This window comes from Alternaria ethzedia (genome assembly GCF_023757985.1).
Source record: "Alternaria ethzedia strain BMP 0044 chromosome Unknown scaffold_19, whole genome shotgun sequence".
Taxonomy (NCBI): Eukaryota; Fungi; Ascomycota; class Dothideomycetes; order Pleosporales; family Pleosporaceae; genus Alternaria; species Alternaria ethzedia.
The window spans coordinates 466,777-485,950 of NW_026056212.1; the positions used below are offsets into that span (position 1 = coordinate 466,777).

The 19,174-nt window shown below is 54.4% G+C and overlaps 5 protein-coding genes across 5 annotated transcripts; 2 read left to right on the top strand and 3 right to left on the bottom strand.

The window, feature by feature from the left end:
* Window positions 1-44: 44 nt before the first annotated feature.
* Window positions 45-4,598, bottom strand: J4E87_007269 (uncharacterized protein; the record flags this gene model as incomplete). Its single annotated transcript, XM_049378865.1, has 8 exons — window positions 45-174; window positions 229-1,253; window positions 1,319-1,572; window positions 1,625-1,766; window positions 2,709-2,858; window positions 2,910-3,512; window positions 3,562-4,508; window positions 4,562-4,598. 8 exons carry the CDS (start codon window positions 4,596-4,598, stop codon window positions 45-47), a joined length of 3,288 nt encoding a protein of 1,095 aa, XP_049231527.1.
* Window positions 4,599-5,658: 1,060 nt separating this feature from the next.
* Window positions 5,659-6,346, top strand: J4E87_007270 (uncharacterized protein; the record flags this gene model as incomplete). The annotated part of the gene is made up of 2 exons (XM_049378866.1): window positions 5,659-6,106; window positions 6,168-6,346. The coding sequence occupies 2 exons, from the start codon at window positions 5,659-5,661 to the stop codon at window positions 6,344-6,346; spliced, it is 627 nt and encodes a 208-aa protein (XP_049231528.1).
* A 145-nt stretch (window positions 6,347-6,491) lies between these two features.
* J4E87_007271 (uncharacterized protein) lies at window positions 6,492-8,066 on the bottom strand (the record flags this gene model as incomplete). The annotated part of the gene is made up of 2 exons (XM_049378867.1): window positions 6,492-7,036; window positions 7,094-8,066. The coding sequence occupies 2 exons, from the start codon at window positions 8,064-8,066 to the stop codon at window positions 6,492-6,494; spliced, it is 1,518 nt and encodes a 505-aa protein (XP_049231529.1).
* Window positions 8,067-8,916: 850 nt separating this feature from the next.
* Window positions 8,917-13,505, bottom strand: J4E87_007272 (uncharacterized protein; the record flags this gene model as incomplete). Its single annotated transcript, XM_049378868.1, has 4 exons — window positions 8,917-12,421; window positions 12,477-12,759; window positions 12,807-13,179; window positions 13,230-13,505. 4 exons carry the CDS (start codon window positions 13,503-13,505, stop codon window positions 8,917-8,919), a joined length of 4,437 nt encoding a protein of 1,478 aa, XP_049231530.1.
* An 859-nt stretch (window positions 13,506-14,364) lies between these two features.
* Window positions 14,365-18,766, top strand: J4E87_007273 (uncharacterized protein; the record flags this gene model as incomplete). The annotated part of the gene is made up of 4 exons (XM_049378869.1): window positions 14,365-16,261; window positions 16,311-18,046; window positions 18,094-18,431; window positions 18,487-18,766. The coding sequence occupies 4 exons, from the start codon at window positions 14,365-14,367 to the stop codon at window positions 18,764-18,766; spliced, it is 4,251 nt and encodes a 1,416-aa protein (XP_049231531.1).
* Between the last annotated feature and the right edge of the window lie 408 nt (window positions 18,767-19,174).

Below are 19,174 nucleotides of genomic sequence, written 5' to 3' on the forward strand. Positions count from 1 at the left end.
GGAGCTGTGCTACACCGGGGTGCCGACGAATATATACTGTCTTATCACATATCGTAGCGGTCCGTTTCGTGGTGAGCCGGCCTGTACACGAAGTAGTCAAACGACGCCACCTTCTCTGTGCCGTTGCAATCGGATGCCGCCATACCCACAAATGCGCCTGTGAAGCTTCCATGTCTGTGTTTGCAAAGTCAGCATGCATCATGTAATTGATAGAGGAAAGTAACTCACGCTTGATGACCACCACACTCATCACTAAGGATCGAAGCATCATAGACCGGTCCAATCTCTGTCAGATCCTTTTGTCCCTCTAGCGCATAGCTAAACTGGAGTTTTCTACCCCGAATGCTCAGCGCCAATCGTACCTTGCCCTCTTGTGGGAGTGACACCGGCTCCGCGAGCGGGAGTTTCAAATTGCCGTCCGGCCACGAAGCTTCCGAGCTCAAGATAAGCAGTTCGCGCTTACCATCAGAGTCGGCCGTGACGGTCAAGTAGAAGAAGTTGAAGCGACAGTAGTAGGCAGTCAGGCCTGCGAATGTGCGTTCGTCGTCTGGGCTGAAGCTAACGACTGTTTCGGCATCATACGAGAAATGCGTTTGACGGCGTGCAACAAGGGCTTGTTCGAACCAGGATCCAACGGCCTCGCGCCCAATGAGTTGAAGAGCACCATCTTTGACGTTGAAGATGCGCTCTGGCTCCGGGGTGCGGAGCCACTGGAAGTCTTTGTGGAGACCATCTTTCCTGTTGAATTCGTAGCGCTGTTCAGCCCAGTATGCGGTGTCGTCGCGCGCTGCCGGCAGTTCAACATGAAGAGATGGAACGGGCCCATTCTTGACATATAGCCAATCATCCTTGTCCCAGTAAGCCTCTTGAATAGCGCATTCACGCCCAAGAACACAGCGACGGAATTGTGTGGTAGGGCGGCCAGCCAGATGCACGATGTACGTCTTGCCGTCCGGAGTGTCGACTATATCTCCATGGCCCGCCCTTTGTAGCGAAGCTAGCGGCGCGTCTTTGGAAGTGATGATGTGCTTTTGAGGGTGTAATTCGTATGGGCCCCAGATATCGCGGGATCGTGCCAAGGTACAGGCGTGTTCATATGCTGTGCCGCCCTCAGCAGTCAACAAGTAGTACCACCCGTTCCGCTTGTACAGATGTGGGCCTTCTACCAGAGCTAAGTCGCTACCGGGGAAGATAGTCTTCCATGGGCCAACAAGTTTCTTCGTTTCAGGATCCCATTCCTGCATTCTGATTCCCTACAAGTAGATCCATGAGCTCGGTATCTGCTGCAACGACTTGTCGCTGGAAGGCATTCACTTACAACGAAGAACTGCTTACGTCTTCGGTGGTCTTGCAGCATATTTATGAAGTACTTCTTGCCATCGTCATCATGGTACAGTGAAGGATCGAATCCTGAGTGGTTGATGTAAATGGGGTCAGACCACGGACCCTCGATGCGATCGGCAGTCACGATGTAGTTGGGCGTGTCTTTGAAGGAACCATCCTTGCGTTTGACGTCTGTGTACACCAACCAGAATTTGCTGCCGTCATGTGTGAGACAAGGTGCCCATACACCTAAAGTCTGTCAGAAATGCGCGGATATATTCAATTCTGATCGAATACGTACCGCAACTATCGGGGTCACCGCGCATATCCAATTGACTCTTCCTGCTCAGCGGGCGTGTCACGAGCTCCCAGTTGGCGAGATCCGTGGAGTGGTGTATTTGCACTCCTGGAAACCACTCGAAAGTGGATGTTGCGATGTAGTACTAGTTTGACACAATTAGTATGTGCCATGGCCTACTTCTAAGGTCTGAGGTTCAACAATCCCTAGATCACATCAAAAAATCCCAACGGTGGCTTTCATGGTAGTCCCGCAGTCGAAATCGGGGAGTTGTAGAAACTGTAATACTCACTATGGTACTCTGGTTAGCTCATTTTCTCAAGTTGAACACAACAATATCTTACCGTCATTTCCAACACGCAGGACCGATGGGTCCGCGTTGAAACCTGGAAGGATGGGATTACGAACTAGCGGCATGATGGTGGGTTAGACGTTATGTGTATTGTTTGCGATACCCTCGCATGACAGCTCAGCTATATACGGTGCTTCTCATCGAAGATATCGGCGACTGCCCGCAATGAATTAGCCGGCTGCGAACCGCCTCTTTTGCCGGCGCCTACTTGGCCAACAGCTGACGATACAGTGTTCTCAACCCCGCGCCTGGCCCGACATGCAACATCACGCCGAAGGAAGCGAAAACTGGAGTGGATAGACGCGCATCTCCGATTATGATGACGCAAGTCACTGTCATGTAGGATGTAACGAAACGCATAGCTAACAACTTCAAAGCCAATGGTGTGAATTGTCAATGTGTAGAGTCAAGGCCTGATGGTACACATAGTTTGGCCATCAGGCAGTTCAGCATGAGCTAGATTACTTGCAATGATCTTAGCAAATCCAAACAGGGAGGTGCTCCACGCATCCCAGGTTATGAATTATCCAGTATCCACATGCGGCTCACTTGACATACTGTCTAGCGAGCACCGAGTATCTCTAACCCGCGCGGTATATACGGGAATCGGGGGTTGTTATCCCGACATGAGCGCTAATCCTCACAACGGCGCGCCCACACTTGCCACATGGCAAAGGCTTCACGACTCGTGTAACCCTTTTAGTCTTGGTCCTCTGACACACCTTCATTGCCCACTTCCTGTCTTTCTGAGTCTTGGTTATTGGTAGGATCGTTACTTGGTGCCTCATCCACGTTCGACGAAGCGACGATACCCGCGGGAGGGACGAAAGTATCGCCTTCGTCCGTGTCTAATTGCATCAGGAAAGTCTCCCAAATCTCGATGAGCTAGTACGCCAGTCAGTAAGCCGGAATATCAGATGTGGTAGATGAACTCACTTCCTTTTGTGCTTCTACAGCACTCTCTAAGAAGGTTTCCACGCCTGACTTGAAGTCTTCGACCTTTTCTCTCTCAAAGCGCTCTAGCTCGCTGCGCATCAGACGACCCATATCATCGAAAAGCAGCCTTGCTTGGTGGACCTTGCGTTCGGCATCTGCAACATCGGCGCTAAGCTGGTTCAGACGGTCTTGCTGTGATCTGCCTTGCCTCAAGAGTTTGTCCTGATTGGTTTTCCGCTTCTGTAGCTCCTGTTCGGCAGAATGCCAGGAATGGTAGGCCTTCTGCCGCTGCTGGAACGCGGTCTTTACAGAACCTATCAAACGAATGTACTCGTCTATTACGATGCCCATGGTGAGGATGTCTTGTTGGGCTTGGCGCTCGTAAAGCTCTCGAATGCGAATCTGGATATCGGATAGGCTATCAAGCGGACCAGACAGAGATGGCGATAACTCGACAGCAGACAAAGAATGCAGAGAAGCCGAGAAGTCGCCACACGCCTCAGCTAGACCTTTCCGCTGTGTGACTACAGAGTCAGTAGCCTTGAGAAGAGCTTTGAGCTGTGCTTCTAGAGCATCGAGGTAGATTCTGCGGTCGTGGAACCACTATGGTACCGTTAGTATAGTGACTAATCTTGAGAAACGTTGTACGTACGTCGTCGTGTTCAACGAATTTACCACTGCTGCCAGAGAGCATAGAGCCGAACATGCTCTTGCTTTCGCTTATGCCGGGATCTTTGCGCTCCTTGTTCTTGATGTCCATGTTGAAGGCTTCGCTTTCGAGGAACAGCTTCAAGTCACTGTCGTGTTGCAATACTGGATGCGCAGCCGCCTTGTTAAGCATACGCTCCAGAGCGGAGCGTCGCGACTCAACAAAATCGGCTTCGAAGCGCCCAACGGCCTGTTTCTCCGGTGGTGGAGGGATAATGACTCCGGGGTTGTTGTTGTGCAGTTGTGTGTATAGCCAGAGGAAGTCACGGTAGCGGCGCGAGACGGTAAATTCGGGGTTGCGGTAGCCCTTGGACGTCGTCTTGGTAGTAACAGAGTATTCTGTGTGCGAGCTCGTGAGGTCACCGACTTTGTGAGGGTCGCCGACCGAAATGGCAAAGGACGGCTTCGCGGCCTGCTCGACGCTGACGCTTGGCTGTGTCTGGCGCTGGGGTGTGGCATTCGAAGGAGCCTGTACTGGAGGCGGTACTCTGGCTCCTTGGGAAGAGCGTAGCTGCGCGTCGTCGTCATCAAGGTCGACCGAATCCATCATGCCGCGCAGCGAAGGCGTGGAGGCGTCGGGGGCGGCCCGAGTGGTGCGCGACGCAGCAGCTTCCTTCTGAGGCGGCGCTGGAGGAGCAACCTCAGGGCCTGTCGACGGCGAGGGAGCACCCAGAGGGCCCAGCGGGTCATCAACAGCCTCAAGCTTGGTGGATTGCAGGCCATACTGTCGCCGCCGGGGGCCGCGTCCTGCGGGCGAGCGCGGGGCGGCGGAGGCTGTAGGGGCAGCATCGGTCGCTGGCTTGGACGAGGTCGTGGAAGATTCGGCGTCCAGGCTGTCGTTCTGCTCTACTTTGTGAGTACTCGGCGCAGGGCTCGACCGTGAGGGCACATCTGGAGGCTTGTCAGCTGTGCGCAGTGTCGTCGGCAGGACAAGAGACACGTACCTCCCCACGGAGAGCTCCCTTCATCTCCAAGGTCCATTGGCGCAATGATTGGGTGTGTGTGGGTGTCGTGGTAGTGGAAGTCGCAGGTGCAGTGGGAAGCCTACGGTATGGCCATGGCAGCTATGCATTGGCGCTGGGGCTGGCTGCACACGCCTATGACATACAGGGTCCACTAGTCGCAATCCCCATCACCTCACAACATGTCGCTTCATTGCGCCGTCTTTCTTTCTATCAGCCTCCGACATTTGCATTCATTACAGATTACTACCCAGGCTCACTTTCCCATGTTCACAGGTATAGCCGACTTTGCCGTCTTCAGACCCCAGCCTCATCACCCCCCTCGTCTGCCCTAATCGTTTCCCAAGATGGACGACCCAGCTCTCGACAAAGACCTTTGAGCCTTCAGCCGCAGGCCTAAGGTAGGTCGTATTCACTATGCTGAGTTAGCACATTCCATATTCCAACCTCTTGGGTGCTTCAAGGTTGCACTTACAGTTACGTGAGACATGTCCGCCGTCCCAGAACCCTTCGCGGATACAAGGAGTAATGGCCATGGAAGTCGTAATATCAAAGATCAAAGCCACGGCTCCGCCATGAAGCATACCACCAGCGTTGCACAGCTGCTTAGGTACCGTGAAGCTCATGACGTTGCGCGACTCGTGAGGATTGCTGCTTGTCGGCGCATAGGTAACCGATTCGACCTTGAGTTCTCGCGCAAGGATAGCATCGTGGCCCTACAGATATAGCATTAGAGCAGCGTGATGGACTCAACAAGGTGACATGCATCGTAATCACTGTCGCGTATGGCCTCAAACCATTGCGAGACTTTCTGAAATGGCGACAGATCCTCTTCGTCGCCTCCTGCGGCCCCTCTTGCGCCTTCTTTGTTTGCAAATTTACTCATATTCGAGCGTCGTGAATGTAAAGAGACATGACGCCGATGGAGCAGTGTCAATGATGCGAGATGCATGCGGGCGGGACCTCGGTATCTCCAACAGCACTAACTACTTTGGGCCGCTGCATCCGAAAATATGGTAGAGAGACCAAAAGTTCCATCCCACGCGCCCTAAGCACACCTATCGAAACAACGTCTAGCCATGGATCCGTCCGGACTCTTCCGCCAGCTGCTACGCATGCCCGTAGGCCACCGTACCGCCCTACTCGCGCCTACGCGTCCGAATGCGCGCGCTTTCGCCATGTTCGCACCCCCGCTGTCGCACCCACGCTTCATGTCCCTCCCGCGCATCGTCCAGCCGAGCTTCTGGGCCTCTCTGATACCAACGCCACTCAAGACGCGCTCTGAGAGACCTAGGCGCAAAGAATGGAACCCCGCTACCCCGTACATTATTCTTGGATTGCTCGTTGGCAGCCAGGCTATCCAGATATTATGGTTGAAGCAGGAGAGGACACACAACCTTCGCAAAGCCGAAGCGAAGATTGGGGTATTAAAAGAGGTCATTGAGCGTGTTCAGAGAGGGGAAGACGTCTCTGTAGAAGCGGTTTTGGGAACGGGCAATGAGGCCGACGAAAGAGAATGGGCTGAGGGTAAGCCAACACCCTGGAACGCGGAAAGTTTAGAGACAGTCTGAAAGCTGACATGTCATAGTTCTGAAAGATATCCAGGACGAAGAGGCTCTTTTCCAAAGTAAGAAGAGGAGGAAGGCACAGAGAGATGCTGCTATCCAAGAGACTGCTCAAACACTGGATAAGGACCAACAAAAGACACCGAGTACCAAGTTCACGAAACAAGAAGTAGAAAGCGTTGGAGGTGTGAAGTTCTACTGAGCTTGAAAAAGGCTACGTGATATGGAAGTTGATATCGAACGGACATCTAAGCCTCTTGTGCGGACCAGCCGCTCAGGCAGAGAGCTCAAAAAGAATGGATCGAAAAGCAGTGAAGATCTGGCATCCATCGCCGCCACCATCACCATCAAACCTCATCACCACTTCGCTCCTCGCCTTCGCCTTCCTCTTCTTCGTTCTCGCCATGCTCTTCGTCAGACGTCTCGTCATCTGTCTCAACCGTGTACCCAGCCTTCAACATCTTCGTCACAACCTTCAACCTCTTTCCACGCTTTCCGTTGCCACTGTTGTTCGAGTGTTTGGTGGAGCCCCTCGCCTCGGGGTTGTCGCACAAGAGCGCAAGAGTAAGACCTCCACGCAGGGCGTCATCGCACGCCGCCTTCACGTGCTTCAACAAGAAACAGATACGGGCCAAGCGCCTCTCCGCGCTCCCCTCGCTGACATCGGTGAGCTTACCGCGAACCACCTTCTTGTGGTAGACATTGGGGCGAACCCAGCCTCGCGTGTGTACGGCGACGGCCTCGTCGAAGACGTGGTGAGCCGTAGCCTCGATGTCCGCGGGATCGTACACCGCCTGTTTCTCAAAGCGAACGAGCTTGGTCGATTTCTCGCTGTCGCGGACGTCGGAGACGTCGATGATGGAGTCGTAGATACGGCGTACCCAGTACATGCCTAGAAAAAGATCTGATTAGTTCATGTTGGAACAGTAATGAATATGCTGTGACTTACGTCCATACTTCTTGACGCGCTCGACATCTGGTGCTGGACCCTTCTTTGGAACGCGGGCGCGCTTGCGGTATGCTCTAGCGGCTGCGCCGGTCTTGAAGCGGCCGCTAAATGCTGGATAGATGGGCTGTGGATCCGACGGATCAGGCTCAGGAGCGTCGAATTCGATGGGGATAATCTCATATCCATCCTCATCTACCTCGGGCTCCCATGGAATGGGTAAGTAGTTGTCCTCGGTGAGAGCTCCCTCCGGGACCGGAGCACGTGGCTTGGCCGGTTGGAATCCAAAAGAGCGCATCAGATCCTGGTATACGGCGTTCTTCTTCTTCGCGGTCAAGGCGGCGACAGCCTTAACCTGTTGAGCTGGACTGAGTTCTCCAGAGTGAAAGCGTGCACAGAACTCCTCAAAGTTGAACTCGGCATCGGAACTGCTGTACTTTGGAACCTGCGGCTTCTCGTTGCAGGCTTGTGTAGTGTGCTCCTCGATGGTAGATACGCAGCCTCCATCTTGAGTCTGAGTCGAAGCAAGTGTATGCTGTAGGGATAGCTCCGAGTTGGTGTCAGTGAAGTTGGTGTTGTCTTGGTTGCCGGTGAACTCGTTGCTGTCGAACAGGCCGTGGTCAAAGTCCATGTTTCCAATGTCGAAGTCGAGGTTGTTGGTGGATGCTGCTGCAAGTGTAGCGAAGGCATCGTGGATAGCAGCGTGATCGTTGGCGTGGTTGTTGGCCTGTTCGTTGTGACCGAGATCTTGGTGTTGAGCAAAGTCGGCGTCGAACTCGAACCCAGAAAGATCACCCAAGCCGTCGTCTTGTTGATGAAGACCGGAATCAATGGGCTCGAAGGGGCTGAAGGCAGGTAGCTCGGGGTTGCCGTCGACAGGCACATCAGGAAGAACAGTCGAAACGTTGCGTCCACCAGCACCTGAATCCAGAGCCTCTGAGCGAGCCGGAGAGTGAGGGGTTTGGGGTGAAGACATGGTAGCTCGAAAGAAGCGGTACCAGACCGAGTGATAAAGAAGTTTGAGTGTGAGAATGTAACGACGACCAGCGTCAAAAGCAAGGCAAGTTGAAAGAAGAAGAAGAAATCGAGCAAAGATAGAAGTTGGTGAGTAGAAAGTAGGTTGCAAGGAGGAGAAGGACCAGAAGCTGTAGAGATGTTATACTAGCCCTAGACCCGTGGGCTGCCCCGTGTGTATCGTTTTCTCCATTGTCGAGACGTCGGACAATAGTGCGTGATTTTTTCCTGTACAAAGTCCCATTCTGGAGCTCGAAGATGCTTGTAAATCTCATATCACCGTATTGTTTGGTCAATACTGGCGAATCACAGCCCGTCGTTCCTATTGTACCACGTGGGAGAGCGACGAGGTCGGGGCGCTAGTCGAGTCCCCTTCACCTTCACTTTTTTGTGAAGAGTCAACAGCCTCTTTCTCGAACAATAGAATGAACAAATTTGCGCGCGCCAAAGGCTCACTTTTTGAAATACCAAATCATATACATTAAGATATCAAAATCCTACATTTGCCAGTGGTTGTTCCTGAATCAATAAACTCCTCTGACATCCATGACATGATTTGCAAACCGCTACGTCATTGATGCGCAAACTGAGCAACGTCAACTGAGTGCCAGAAAGTGGACCAAGGCGCAAGAAGCTCAAGAGTCTTGAGTCAATGATCCTGCAATAGCAAAAATGGTATAAAACGAAATCCCATCGAAACACGATGGTACCATGAGAAGGAGAAAGTGTAAAAAACCAAATTACGCCTTACAAATCGCTGAACACATGTCCCATCAAGTAGCAGCAAAGCGTTTCAAGGTTCGTGTGTGCCTTTACGAAGATCCGTGGACTTGTGTAGGCGAGATCATGGTTGCAGCCGGCTGAACAGATTTCGGGTCCTGGTTGCCTGTGGCAGTCTGTGGACCATCGTCGCTCTCCACCCTCTTCCTCCATTGCGAAAGTTCATCCACATCGTCAGTGTTATCGTTTTCAGGCATGCGTTCAAAATCAAAACGGTCGCTCAATCGGTAAGCTTTGTTGGTAGTTTCCCAGTGACTCCTAAGTGCGTCTAACTCAGAAGCAAGATTGTCAAGGGCCATGGAGTTTCGTGTAGCAGAAGATGAAGGGCGGGGTATGGCTTCTGGCGTGCTGGAGCCATCGTTGTGGCTGTACAGAGACTCGGCCGATGCAACGCTATCGTGTGCCCGGTGGCGACTGTGTTCAGGGTGGGCGTTCTCAGCCGGAACCTGGGATTGGCGGCGGTAGTTATCGACCGATGTCTCAAACTGATCGAGGAACATTTGGACGCGGCTCTCAGCTTCGCGTGCACGCTCTTCTGTCTGTGCATACTGTCGGCGAAGCGATTCGAGGTCTGCCTGGAACTGAGCCGCCTGATGCTCGGCCTGCTTCGTGGCATTCGTTGCCGTCTCGGCATCAGCGCGAGCGGAAGCCAGGTCGGACTGCAGTTTGGACAACTGGGTCTCGAAACGCGAAACGGTAGCTTCCATGTTCTCCCGCGACTTGTCCAACTCCGAGCGGAGTGCCGTGCGTTCTGCGTCCAATTCGGCGTGATTAGCTTCGTCAGCAGGGCTACGCTTGTCTTGTCTCGCTTGAGTGAGTTCTTCCTCGAGCTTCAGGTTCGCGCTCTTGTAACGATCAAGCTCCTGTTTCATCTTCGAGAGCATCTTCTCTGTACCACGGAGGTACTTGACGGCAGCTTGGTGGTCGTTGTGAAGCGCCTGTAGCTTCTCCTCCCATTCTTTACTGACCTCATGCTCACGCTCCTCGAACATGGAACGCAACTCCTCATGTGCTTTGGTCATAGAATCCACCTGTTGTTCCAGCTCGCGAACGCGGTTGAACTCCGGTGTGCCAAATCTTGAGTTTGGACTGTCTAGTACCCTCGAGCGTCGCGTGTCGACAGGGTTCACACCTCTTTCATCAAGAAGATTGCGGAGAGTCTTGAGCTGGACTTCAAACGCATTGCTCTCAAGACGCAGACGTTCGTGTTGTTGGCGAAGCTCGGTACGTTCAGCTTCGGAGAGCTGTACATCTCGCATAGCCTGTTGTAATTGTTTACGGATGGTCAGTCCCTCACGACTAGATTGCTCTTGATAGGCCTCAAGACCGGCGATTCGTTCTTCTGCTCGTCGAAGCTTCTCCGACGCTTGATCAGCTGCTGTCTGGTTCTTGCGGGCCATGGTGTTTGCAGCTTCGACTTGCTGTTGCAGCACCACGACGCGCTCATCGACATTTGCGCCATCGTGCTCGGAACGTTCCGTCATCGTTTGCAGACCAGAGAAAACAGTGGCTCGATGAAGGCGTGCCTCTTCTGCATGGCTCTCCGCTAGCTCCTCCGCATCGCGAAGCTTCTGTGTCGTAGTCTCCAGTTCCAGAACGCGTGCCTCGTATTCGCTACGAAGCTGGCTCAACTTCTGGCGCAGGTTCTCGCTTTGCGTCCGCTCCTCGTTCAGTTTCTTTTCCAACAATGTTGACTTCTCTGTAGATGCAAAAACCGCATCGCGCAGAGATTGGATGACGGAAGACTGAGTTTGCGATTCTTCGGACACCTTAGCAACCCTGGCGCTCAGCTCTTGCTTGTCGATGGCTAGCAGCTTTGATGCCGATTCCGCTTCTGCGGCGCTAGTGGAAACTTCTCTTGCGATACGCTCAGCTTCGTGCAACTCGGCGCGTAAACTCTCTGATTCAGCCGTGGCCTTTTGTCGGGTCGAGTCCAGTTCTTGTACGCGTTTCTGTGCAGCTTCCGCGGTTTCCTCTGCTAGCTGCTTGGCCTTCTTTTCAGCGTCAATCTGACGAGTCAAATGCTCCACCTTGGTAGCCAGGTCGCCCTGAGCAGCCAAGGATGTAGCTAATCGACGACTGATGTCCTGGAGGCGATCGGCATCAGGTGTACTTGTGCTTCGAGCTCCATCTGGCTGTGGGGTTCCGTTCTGACTACCGCCTCCATGAGCCGCTAACTTAGTCTTTGCGTATATGGCTTCGCTGACGGCTGCATCCCGCTGCCTCTCCACTTCAGCGATCCTCTTTGCAGCATCGTCGCCTTGGGCTTTGATTGACGTTTGCACTCGTTCAAGCTCGGTCTTCATCTTAAGAAGCGCCTCCAGCAAAGGTCTGTCTTCATCCCGAAACGCGTCGGCCGATCGTTCATCAAATACAGGACTTGTGGAGTTGCCCGAACTGTAACCTGCTCGACGGGCAAGTGCAAGCTCGGAGGCGTACCATGCGTTGCGACTCTTGACGTGCTCAAGTTCTCTGACCAGGTCAGCATTTCTCTGGTCGTTGGCGAGCGATGCGTTCTTCAGGCCTTCGCTGGGTAATTGATCAGCGTCACGGACAAAGCCGCGATGCTGCTGTGTTTCGAAAGACTGCCTCGTTGCCTGGTCTGTGCTATCTTGAGAAGCTTGCGCACGGTGAGACTTGGACGTGTTACGTGAAACGGTGGTGCTAGCGGTGCGCATAGTGTCCATAGACTCCTTCGGGGTACGTTGGCTTACAGCATCCGAAGCCTTCCTTTGCATGTCATTCGTAGACGGGCTGTCGCGGGTCATGGGTGACATGTTGTCTCTGTCCACGGCGGATACAGCGCCTGTATCGATAGGTGGGCCGTATCCGCGTTCGTTTTTGGTGGGAGTTTTGCTCCTGGGCTTCGCGGCACCCTGTATGACAACGCCATTCTCACGGGGTTGCGGAGGCTGCTGAAGTGGCGGAGGGCCTGGGGGCCCCTGATTAGCTGCACGAGGCAGCCGTGATCCTGGGCTAATGCCGTTGCCCATATTCTCTGGGGCTCTTGTCATTTGGGGGCCGGACATCATGCTCTCGCGCGTTGGAGGGGAGCCGACTTTAGCGGGAGGAACATTGCTTCTCTCACCACCACTCATCTTCCGCTGGGTGTTCTGCGGTTGTGGTGGAGGAGCACTTTCATTGGGCGGATACCTTATCTTGGATGTGTCCAGTATGTAACTAAGGCTGAGCTCGTTCCTGTCACTGACTGAAGAGCTGGGCTCGCCAGCCAAAACGACGATGTGCTTTCCAAATGCGGTCATGCTATGTCCTGATCGGGCTGACGGGGAGTGGCCCATGTTTTGGAACATGTACCAGCGGCGGGAGGAAATCCGGAATGCGGCAAGGTCGCCCAAATCAACGCCTTCCTGGGTGCGCCCGCCAAAGATGTACATGGTGTCGTTTACGAGGGCGGCAGAATGGCCTTCGCGGGCTACGGGAATGTAACCAATGCAGTCGAGCTCCGTCCACGCGTTGGAACGTGGCTCATAGGTCCAGACATCGTTGAACCAGGTGATGCCGTCTGTGCCACCGAACCTGAAAACAATCAGTCAATCAAAGTTCGAACAAGGCAAGGAATTGGGATACGTACAGATAGAGCTTGTCGTTCCAAGTCACCACCGAGTGATTGGTGCGGGCTGGTGGGGATCTGCCCTGTGGAGAGGCCTGTTCCTTGGTGTTTGGTAGTAACACTTCCCATCGGCTGGCCGAAGATTGCAATGAATTCAGGTCGAACGCTACTAGATCGTTGAAGAAGAAGCCCTCAACCTGTCCGCCGAAAATGTATATCTTGGAGCCGAGGATGTTTAGGGTGTGTCCGTAGCGACCGGTGGGACGGGGGCCTTGTGGTAGTGCGCGCGACCAGTGTTTTGTAGCTGCGACACGTTAGTCGGAGGTATAGGGCATTCCAGGCTCTACGCACATGTGTTGAGGAGATACAGGGTATCGTCCAGGTCATCGTTGTCAGCCAGTTTGGTGTCTCCTCCAAAGACGATGAAAGCATTGCCAACGAGCAAACTGGCGTGACCGACACGGGGACCAGGGCCGTCTCCCGTGGTGGAGATGGGATAGCAGGCCATGCTGCCGTTGCCCATTTCTGTCAGCCACAGATCACCCTTGACCGTCGCGCCGCCCACCAGTCCACCCATAAGGTAGATGGTGCCATCCTTGGAAGCCGTGGCATTGATGGCGGCGCCGTATCGCGGGAACGGATTGCCTGCGGTGAAGTTCAGGCGGCGGGAGGACCAGGGGTAAGGCGAGTCTGGCGAATTGCCGGCAAATCTGGGGTTCGTGTTCTGTCGCAGTCAGCACAGGCGCGGCACGAGGAAGTTGCGATGGCGCGTACCTGAATGTTGGTGTCGGCCTTCTCCCGCAGGGCCTTGGGCTCGGGGGTGGGCGCATTTGCAGGATTCTGGAGGGAGCTCAATGAGTTGTTCACACTGGTGCCGGGCGTGGGTGTCTGGGACGGGGGGCCGCCACGGGGCTTCTCGAGTTCGCGTGAGCCAGTGCCATTGACGGCGGGGGGTGGTTGGCCTGGGCCATGCGACGAGGTGATTTCCCGTGTTGCCGGCGGCAGCGTATTCGACTGCTGCTTGCTCTTCTTGCCGAAGAGAAAGGACATGGCGGCGGCGGTGGTGCGAGGGCGGTGGGACAGGAGCGGCCGGGGCCTATCGCGCACGCATTCGGCCTGGGAGACAGAGACAGAGACAGAGGGAGGAGAGGCGGAGCGCACGCAGAGGCTGGGCTGGCGAGGGTGAGGTAATTAGACAGAGCAATGGACGGGGCGCGCGCGCATGTCGTACGGCTGGGGAGAGGACAGGACAGCAGAGCGTGGTAGGGATGGGCGGCGGCAGCTTTTGGGGGGCTGTATTATGGCCTGCTGAGGATGCGGAGGCAGACGACGGCGCAGCAGTTCCAAGGGCGACACGTCCGGTAGACACACAAGGAAAGACGACCAGGCGGACAACGGGTTACGGTGGTCGGTCTGCTCTGTTCACCTTGCGCCCCTGAGACCGGGAGGATCAGCGGACGCCGACGAGGCTACGGGCGTGCCATTGGCTGCAGCCACCGGAGCATGCATACGGGCCTGCAAAGACGCCTCAGTGCCAGAGGCGCGTCGCGATGGTGCAGAGGCTAGCCAGTGTTTGCGCCGTTGGCCAGCCAGCATTGCGACCGAACCATGCGAGACTGACTGCATCCGCGCTGCACCCGAGCTCTGGCCTTCCGTGGTCGCGGTGCCTAGGTGGAGCGCATCTCTCACCGCGCGCTGGCTCGGGCCTAGCGCCGACGACATGCACTGTCGAGCTCCCTCACCTCTGCTGCCCTAGATCCACGCGCACTGTGCAATAGACGTGCCATTGCCGTGACGTCCACTGCCACAGCCCATACTCGTGCCTGCCGCTCTCACCCACACGCGTCCCGCTGCCACCGCCTCGCGCTATGGGCCCCGTCACGACCGTCGCTGCTCGCTGAAGCTCACCATGAGAACCGCCGACCAACTACCTCTTGCCAGCGGCCACACCCACCCCAATCCGCTTGCCTCGCACGCCCCCCTCGACATGAACGGCGCCCACCACCCGGAGCCCGCTGCCTCCTCGCGCCCCAGCACCGCTGCCGCCGCCGATGCCGCGCCTGCCTCGCCCGTCGACGAACATGCGCCGCCTGCCCGCCCTGCCTCGATAGGCCCTCAGTCTGCCCGTCCCAGCATGTTGCGCGCGAAGAGCGACTTTGGGCCGCGCCATCCTGCCCTCCCGCCCGAGAGCACCGACGAGGGAAGCGTCGACGGCCACTTCAAGATCCGCCATGGCTGGGACGACCAGCTCAACTCAGAGGAGTACAGCAACCTGCTCACCTCAAACTTCTTCATGTACTACACCGACAAGAAACACGAGACGGGCGGCCACCCCAAGAACCAGGACTGTGCCTTCCCCGTCCAAGAATGGCGCATGCGGGACCGCCTCAAGACCGTCTCGGCTGTCCTCGCCCTCTGCCTCAACATTGGCGTTGATCCCCCAGACGTCATCAAGACCAATCCGTGTGCCAAGGAGGAGTGCTGGATCGACCCGACGGTCACCTCCCAGACGCCCGGCCACACGCCCATGAACCAGATCGGAAAGGCCCTCCAGACCCAGTACGAGCAGCTGAGCATGCGCACGCGCTACAAACTGCTGCTAGACCCCACAACCGAAGAGACGAGGAAATACGCGTCAACTCTGCGCCGGAATGCCCGCAATGAGCGAGTCTTGTTCCACTACAACGGCCATGGCGTGCCCAAACCAACGTCTTCCGGCGAGATCTGGGTCTTTAACAGAAACTACACGCAGTACATTCCCTTGTCGCTCTACGACTTGCAATCCTGGATCGGCGCACCTAGTCTGTTCGTCTACGACTGCTCCGATGCTGGCCTCATCATCAGCAACTTCAACCGCTTTGCCGAGAAACACCAGGCCGAGTTTGAGGAGGCGCGCCGGAGAGATCCCAGCGTCGAGCATGTCGATTTCAGTGATTGCATCCATCTGGCAGCATGCAGAGAGCGCGAGTCTCTCCCTACTAACCCCGAGCTGCCTGCTGATATCTTCACATCCTGTCTAACTGACCCCATAACCATGGCAGTACGCTTCTTCATCTTGCAAAATCCACTCCCGAGCAAGGTCAGCCTACGAGATGCCCACAATATTCCAGGCAAAGTCTCTGAGCGTAGAACGCCTATTGGTGAGCTGAACTGGATTTTCACAGCCATTACCGACACCATTGCGTGGAACTCTCTCTCCAAACCTCTGTTCAAGAAACTGTTCCGTCAGGACTTGATGGTTGCTGCTCTATTCCGCAACTATCTTCTTGCACAGCGCGTCATGCGCGCATACCACTGCAATCCCGTCTCCCATCCCGAGATCCCCCAAACACACAACCACCCGCTCTGGCGCAGTTGGGACTTGGCCGTTGAGCTGATCCTGGCCCAGCTGCCGGATTTGCAGGCTGAAGCACGCGGAGAGAAAGATTTCAACTACAAACACTCCGACTTCTTCTCTGAACAGCTGACCGCTTTCGAGGTATACCTGACACAGGGCGCCGTGGAGCAAAAGGTACCGGAACAACTTCCTATAGTGCTCCAAGTACTACTCAGTCAAGTGCATCGTCTCCGAGCGTTGATCCTATTGTCGAGTTTCTTAGATCATGGCCCCTGGGCTGTAAATCTTGCACTCAGCATTGGCATCTTCCCATACGTCCTCAAGCTACTACAATCGCAAGCCAATGAGCTCAAGCCAGTCATGGTATTCATCTGGGCCCGAATTCTTGCAGTCGATCAATCCTGCCAAGCCGATCTTCTCAAGGACAACGGCTATCAGTACTTCATCAACATATTCAATCCCAATTCTGGTATTCAAGATTCAATCCAAAAGACTGCCCTTTAGCTAAACTCAAACAGGTATACCTATTCAGAACGCAAGCGAACACCGCGCAATGTGCGCCTTCATAGTCTCCATGTTCTGCAAAGACTACAACCAAGGACAACGTGCTTCACTAAGCACAGAGCTTGTAGAGAGCTGCTTGGATCATCTCAAAGATATGCAGAACCCGTTGCTCAGGCAGTGGTCGTGCCTTTGTCTGAGCAAGCTCTGGGTCAACTACGAAGAAGCCAAGTGGGTCGGCATACGGTGCATGGCACATGAACGACTTTGCGAGCTAATCGTGGATCCCGTTGCTGAGGTACGGGCAGCAATGCTGCATGCATTGGCGTCCTTCCTTGGTATCCGCGATGTTACCCCACAGGTGGCCAACATCGAAGAGTCCATCGCGTCTATGATCCTCATTATGACCATGGACGGTAATAGTATGGTGCGCAAAGAGCTCCTCATCTTCTTCTCAACGTTCGTTGCCCGCTACAAGACCCGGTTCATCGTCGCCGCATTTGAGCAACTATCGGAGGATTACGCCAACTCAGATACAAAGCAATCTGATGACAAGAACCCCGATGCGCTCCACATGAAAGCACGTACAGGAGCTACGAGCAGTGCTTCCGAATCGACGTCTTGTTCGCAAAATACCATATACTCTGCCATTTGGAAAGAGTTGCTAGTCATGTCAGTCGATCCGCATCCGGAGATCGCAAAAGACGCTGGAATTGTTGTTGATTACATCCTGATATCACTCATCGAGTCGTCTCTAGCCAAGTTTGTACAGCCCCAACTAGACGAAGCTCTCCAAAACGCGCCAGCTCCTCGACCCATGCGCCGTGCAGTAGAAGAGACTTCTGCGCCGCAAAAGGCCTCGAATCCCCCAACACCGACCAAAGACTCAACCTACTTGTCACTCTTCGGCGGCATCCGAAAGTCCACGAGTGTCGGTGCTTCGCTGAAGAATCTCTGGGCAGGCCAAGACTCAGCAAGCCCTCGACAGAAATCTTCGGGGAGATCTGCTGCCGATGATGCCCACACTCCCGCGGTCTCTCGCCCTCAGACACCTGAAAAGTATCATACCGTAGAGCAGCCAACCTCACGAGGGTTCAAGAACAGGAACTTGACGGAGAAACCAGAAATCCCACTAAAGAGTGTATTCTTCGAATGGTCCGTAGAGTACTTCCGCGAACCTCAGATGAAGCCCACGGAAGCCGACGAACCTGGAAGTACCGATTATAATGGCAGACTTTGGCGGAGGAACCGTAACGACAGGATCATTGCCGAGACTCAGCCGTTGAAGGACATTGCCGTTTCCAATCGTTGGGATGTGCCACGAGGATATTTCGACAACCTCAGCCAACCTGCCAAGATGTGTTTCCACCAGTTTGAGGACCATCTCGTAGTGACAGATACACGGGATACCGTCAACATTTTCGACTACTCAAAGTCGGTCAACAGAATCAACTCTTTCTCCAACGGGAACCCTCCCGAGTCGAGAATAACGGACGTGCGATTCATCAACGAGGACGACCAGGCACTCCTAATGACAGGATCCTCGGATGGTGTAATCAAGATATTCCGCAACTACGACCGTAAAGGAGAGACAGAACTAGTGACAGGATTCCGCGCACTTACTGATCTTGTTTCAAGTAACAAGAACGCCGGTCTGGTATTCGATTGGCAGCAAGGAAGAGGTCTCATCCTAGTTGCTGGCGACGTGAAGGTCATTCGCGTGTGGAACGCTGGGACCGAAGTATGCACCAATGTAAGTTGCGCTCTCTGCATCCGTGATGTCGTAGCTGACATGAGTAGGACCTTCCCGCACGATCCGGCTCTTGCATTACATCCTTAACCTCTGATCAAGTCGAGGGAGACGTCTTTGTTGCTGGTTTTGGTGATGGTGCCATCCGAGTATACGATCAACGCCAAAAGCCCGCCACCGCCATGGTCAAGGTCTGGAAAGAGCACAAGCAATGGATCACCAACGTTCACCTGCAGCGCGGTGGACAGCGTGAACTTGTGAGCGGCTGCCGTGGCGGTGAGGTCAAGCTATGGGACATACGCTGGGATCGAAGCGTAAAGACTATCCAAGCAACTTCCGACACCCTACGAACACTCAGCGTTCATGAACATGCTCCCGTTTTTGCCACGTAAGTGCTCATCACATTCCAAGATTACGAAACATGTTAACATTAACGTGTGTAGTGGCACGCAACGGCATCGTGTGAAGATCTTCAACATCAACAACGGCCAGCCTGTGTCGCACCTTGAGCCCTATTCGGGTTTCCTTCGCGATCGATCTGCCCCTATCTCGGTCACTGCATTTCACCCTCACCGACTGATGATTGCTGCGGCGGCTGCGAACGACACTCACGTCAATATATTCTCATGTCACGAACCAAAGCATTCAGCTGTCAAGACAGTGAAACTTTGGGATGGTAATGCGAGCGCGTCGACCTCCAGTCGAACGTCCATCGTTGGCTGAAGATCGGCTATCAACGACACCCAGCAGTGAGAGACTGCAAAAAGAATGAGATAGTTGCGCTGTCGGCTGAACCACAAAACGATCGTTGAGGACATGACCTTTTTTTTTTTTTGAACCATGAAGCATAGCGGCTTGTTTTGCTGCAGGGCGTCTGGGAAGCATTGGGTTTGAGCGGGAATGACAATTTTTACTATACCCAGCTACATTAGTCAGTAATTGTATGAAAGTTGTAACATGTATCGGAACCATTGAAGCTATCAGGCGGGCATTGTATTGTACTTAGACAGCCCAGGTGTTCAAGGATCCCGTAGTGGGCTATGACGCCGCGGGGATAGCGGGGCTGTGATTCATCCACGGCTGCCCCACTATGGAAATGTGAGCCCCCAGCACACATCTGACTATAGAACA